At 40.2% G+C, this 5,291-nt stretch overlaps 1 protein-coding gene across 1 annotated transcript in view; it reads left to right on the plus strand.

Moving 5' to 3' along the window:
• The first annotated feature begins 1,457 nt into the window (after window positions 1–1,457).
• Window positions 1,458–5,291, plus strand: part of stx18 (syntaxin 18) — an 18,103-nt gene continuing 14,269 nt past the window's right edge. The window contains exon 1 of the mRNA XM_005918597.3: window positions 1,458–1,673. Within this exon, the coding sequence (XP_005918659.1) occupies window positions 1,521–1,673 (153 nt within the window). The 5' untranslated portion in view covers window positions 1,458–1,520. The remainder of the gene's footprint in view (window positions 1,674–5,291) is intronic.

Below are 5,291 nucleotides of genomic sequence, written 5' to 3' on the forward strand. Positions count from 1 at the left end.
AACTAAGAGTTTCTATCAGCTGTGGGGCTAAAGAGTCGTCTCTCTCTCTTGTTGCAGCATGTCTCAGAGGTTCATTACAGAAATAACTGTTCGGGTCTCTGTAATGAAATGCTCAATGAACAGGCTTTTATCTGTTAACAAAGAATCATTGCTTGCATTATTTATTGATAAATATAACGAGTTTATTAAATAATTAATGAGGGCATACTCCCTATTTTGTCTCTCTATGTTTAAATGCTTTTTCCTTGTTTTTCACTATCCTATACATTTTGCTTCAACTCCTTGATTTTCCTCACCTTTACCTCTGTGTATTTCTGTCGTTTGACATTTTTGTTGCAGTCTGAAACTGTACAATTAAGATAAGATAAGATAAGATAAGATAAGATAAGATAAGATAAGATAAGATAAGACTTTATTGATCCCACAACAGGGAAGTTTTTGCGTCACCTCAGCTCAGGTACAGATATATGAAGGAAATACAAAAATACAATTAAGTACAATCAATGAAAAAAGTAAGATAATACACTATATACAATGGTAGCATACACAGTATGTGATTATGGATATAGTTGGAAATATGGAAGACATAAACTATATAGCTTGGAAGGTCATGGAAGGTCCATTATGCATGAAGTGGTGACCGTGGATGTTCACAGTGTCCAGTGACTTATGACATCGTGATTGAGGAGTTATAGAGTCTAACTGCTGTTGGGATGAATGATCTGCGAAAGCGCTCCTTCCTGCAGCGAGGGTGTTTCAGTCTCTGACTAAAGGAGCTGCTCAGCCCACTCACATACTCATGCAGTGGGTGATGTGGATTGTTCATGATGGATGTCAGCTTTACTAACATCCTCCCCTCACCAACCACCTCCACAGACTCCAGGGGACATCCCAGCACGGAGCTAGACCTCCGCACCAGTTTGTCAATCCTGCTCCTGTGGGATGGCAGCATTTATGGTTTGGACTGTCGTTTCCCAGACTTGTCTCTTGTCTTCTATAGATACTCCAGTGATATATTTTCCTCTGACTGTGTTTCTCTTCTCCTGCATTCTGCTGGACATCACTTCAAGAGCCTTTAGAGGCAATTGTCTAAGAGATACACACAGATTGATTATCTGTGATGGATTATCTGTTATATCTGTGCTCCCTAAAACATGCCTAAAACAAAGCTGAAATTTGGCACATACAGGTAAAGGCTTCAAGTTGATGCTTTCAGACTGAAGGTTTCAGTTAAAATATTAATAGATTTTTTTTTTAATTAAAGATATTTTAAGATTTTCCCTACAAGAGTTGATTCTAAGCGACCAGTCTTTAAATATACGATCGGAACAGAATTCAATTATTATGATGTGAATATTAGTTATAATAAATAAATACTGATGAAATCTTTAAGGTGAAACGTAACGCTTTCGTACCCGTATTACAGGAGAAATCCAGCGCGTCCCACGAAGATGACGTCCTCAGCGGGTGACGTGTCAGTTTGTTTACAGCGGTGAGCAGTCGGCTGCAGCTGCTCAGACATGGCTGTTGATATCACGTTACTTTTCAAAGCCAGCGTTAAGACGGTCAAAACCAGGAACAAGGCCATAGGGATTGGCTTCGACTCGACCAAAGATGAAATTTTCAAGAGAAGTAGACCGAAGAGTGGCTTCTCACCGAGGGCGAAAGAAGTGGTGAGTGTTCATCCAGGCTAGCGTTAGCTAACTTTGCTAGCACAGTGGCCAAAGTGCTTTACGTTTAATGGCAGCTTCTAAACTTACTACTACTTTGTAGGAGCAACAGCAGCCAGTGAAATACAGTGCATATACGATGCTTACCACTTCTGTTTCCTTTGGTGTGTTGGCGCTGTTCGTGGTTAGACGGGCCTGTCAACATTTGCAGACTATAACTTTGCTAAATGCAGCATGAACTTAAACTGGATTCGATTTTTTAAAATTTATATTGAATATATGCAAATTATGTTCCAAATTTTTCATAGAATAGATAATATTATGATACGTTGAGATTTGTTGTGATTTTGACTAATACAATAAGTGGCCAGTTAATCGTTTGTTGAAGGCTTTGAGGATCTGTACTGAGAGTAGGGAGCAGGTGAAATAGAGCCTGGAGATGTGCAGGTATGCTTTGAGAGAAGATGAAAGTCAGTAGAAGCAAGACAGAATACATTTGTGTGAATGAGAGGGAGACAGGTGTAACAGTGAAACTGCAAGGAGCAGAGGTACTGAAGTTTGAGTAGTTTAGATATCTGGGGTCAACCATCCAAAGCAACGGATAATGCATAAGAGGTGTGAAAAAGAGTTTGCAGACAGGGTGAAGAAGGTTGAGGCAATGTCAGGGGTGATTTGTGAGAGAAGGATAGCACCAAGAGGGAAAGGGAAGGTTTGCAAGACTAGACCTTTTATGATGTATGGCTTGGAGGTGGTGGCACTGACAAAAACGACCGGAGGCTGAACTGAAGATGTTAAGATCTTCACTGGGAGTCACCAGGATGGACGAAATTAGAAACAAACGCATCAGAGGGGCAGCTCGGGTTGAGCAGTGTGGAGGCAAAGTTAAATAGGCAAGGTTGAGATGGCTTGGGTATATGCACAGTCGGAAGAGAAAATACACTAGGCAAAGGATGCTGAACGTGGAGGTGCCAGGCAGGAGGAAGAGAGGAACACCTAAGAGGAGACTCATGGATGTAGTGAAGGAGCACATGCAGAGGGTTTTTGTGATAAAGGAGGGTGCTAGGGATAGGGTGAAATAGAGGCAAATTATCTGCTATGGTATTTTGTAAAGGCAGCTGAAAGAAGAAGAAGAATATCCCATCGATGTTAATGAAATGCTTTTATGCCCTTTCCTGTATATACTTTGGTAATCTACAACTTTTACAGATACAATATTCACTCATTAAAGTTATCTGGGGATGTCCAGGCTTGCTACATGTGTGCTCAACTGTGTTTTACAATTCCTGGTTATTATTATAATAACTGTATTTGTTGGAGTATGCCGTTATTATAAGTGCATACGCCACTTCATATAAAACATTCTTGGCACAGATTGATAGGTGTGGGCATCATAGGGAGAGAAATAAGTCAGAAATGTTGTTTCATAGCTGCTGGTGTGCAATCTCCCAGTCTATATTCTCATATCTGACCAAATTCTCATGAAAACAATCACTCAAGGACAAAAGTGTCACATAAAATATATATATGTATTTTCCACAACATGAGGCCTGCAACTGATATTCAGAAAAAAATTTACACGCTTGGATCAGCAGTTGATGTGGTTATTTTTTCAGAAACCATATAAATATGAACAGCTACACAACTGAAGAAGTATGTTTTCTTTTCTTCCTTTCTTAGTTTTCTGGTAATAGCCAGTTAAAATGACCTTGGTCTCACTGAAAAATGCTAGCTTTTTATTACACTGTCAGTAATGGAATTTAGACTTCATCTCCTCTAATACTGTAATAATATAAATTTATTTGTAGAATTTCACATAAGACTAAATATATTGGGGAAAACAGTTTTGGATCTCATTTTATGAGACATTGTGTTGATTAAGGAAATGTCATGAAAAACATCTTAAATTATCTTTTTCCGCTGAAATACAGACCCATCCTCTATGGTTGACGGTACAAGATCTAGCAGTGTACATGTTGCTTGTACGTCTACTGCTACTCTTTGGCCTGACATGAATATCTCAAAAACAAACCTCTTCAAAGGTACCTTGAAGAACCACTTTACGTATCCCAAGGGGAGTCAGGGATTTAAGTTGTACCCGATGTCTTCAGCCATCAGCCCGAGGCAAACATGAGCCCATTTGCTGCAGCTCTGCACAACCAGGTTTTTGTTATGTTCTGTTACATTGATATTAGAAATGGTGGTTTAATAAAGGCACTGCTGCTTATTCAAGAGAAACCCAAACCTATCCTGTGGTGGCTGCACCCTGCTCTCCTCCCCCCCTACTGCTGTCTCCTTCGCATTGCAGATATCATCTCCGACCATCTCAGTGAAGCCGTTTTTGCCGAAATTGAAAATGTGAGCTTGGAATGTCCTGACTGCTTACAGTTATGTCGCGGTTTTCACCCACGTCTCCCCGGCTCAGCTATCCTTTTCTGTCTCTATTCGGCATCACATAGGCAGTAATTTTTATGCAGGTCGCCTCTTCCCATGTATGATTCCATAAACATGCTGCAATAACATTTTCTTTCGGCTCTCAAACAATTTCTGGGGAAAGCTGATCCTCCCAAGAGCCAGTGATTAAAGGTGGAAGATCAAAACAGAGAAAATATTAAATTAGGTCCCCAGTAACAATGTTGACGGCCGGCACCTAATGCACAACAGATGTGGGTGCCCTTCAAGACATGCATAACTCTCCCGCTAACTCTCCCTCCTAAATTCCCATTGAAGCTTCGCAAAAATAGAAAGAAAACATCAAAGTTGACAAATACACAGTGGACCTCTGAGACTTTTTTCTTTTTCCACTCAAAAGTCAACACAATGAGAAAGGAAATGTAGCTACTTTCAAGTCGATTCAAGAAGGGTTTGATTGACTAATAAGAGGGCCAGTGTTTGCAGGGTGGGGTTTGGTAAGGGGAATCTTTTACCTCATAGGGGTTGGTTTTGGGCGCTGTGATCTCCGTTTCACCGCTCACCTCGTCGCTCTCCGCAGCATGCTACCCTTCTCGAGTTTAAATGGGGAAGGTCACTCTAAAATTGTCAAATTGGGTGTAGAAAATAGCGCTTGGCTCCCCACTCTGCGTTCAGTATTGGTATTCCAAAATTGGCTCCTTCTCACACTGTTTTCTTTGAAACACTGAAAAGTGGGCCAGCTCTTAAAATGATGTTGTGTTGTTAGAGGGGCTCTTCGCTGTGAAAACTTTACAGTGAAATGGTATGCTCTAGTATTTTCGTAACATTTAGTCTGAATTTTTCGACGATGGTTAAGTTTCCAACTCCAGTGTGTTTTCTTTTTTTTTAAACAATTGAAATTTCATTTTATGTTTGAGATGTTATAAACTAAATCAAGCTAAACCATTGTGAAAGTGAAGTTAAAATTATCACCTTGTATCACACCGGGACGTTAAAGAGGATCAGTGAACTTGCAAAGGTCAGAGTCGCAGATCAAAGTTGAAATAATCGTTAGAGATGTGTTTAAGAGCCTGTGGGTGTTTTGCTTCAGATGAAACTGGAATGAATTTGCACATTTCTTCTTGTGCTTAACGGATCACATACAGATGGTGTACAGCCACAGCAGCAGATGTTACATGACATTTATGAGTTGTTTAGGGAATGTGGTGCACA

This window comes from Haplochromis burtoni, unplaced genomic scaffold (genome assembly GCF_018398535.1).
Source record: "Haplochromis burtoni strain Fernald_Lab_line unplaced genomic scaffold, NCSU_Asbu1 Contig_32, whole genome shotgun sequence".
In the NCBI taxonomy this organism is placed as follows: Eukaryota; Metazoa; Chordata; class Actinopteri; order Cichliformes; family Cichlidae; genus Haplochromis; species Haplochromis burtoni.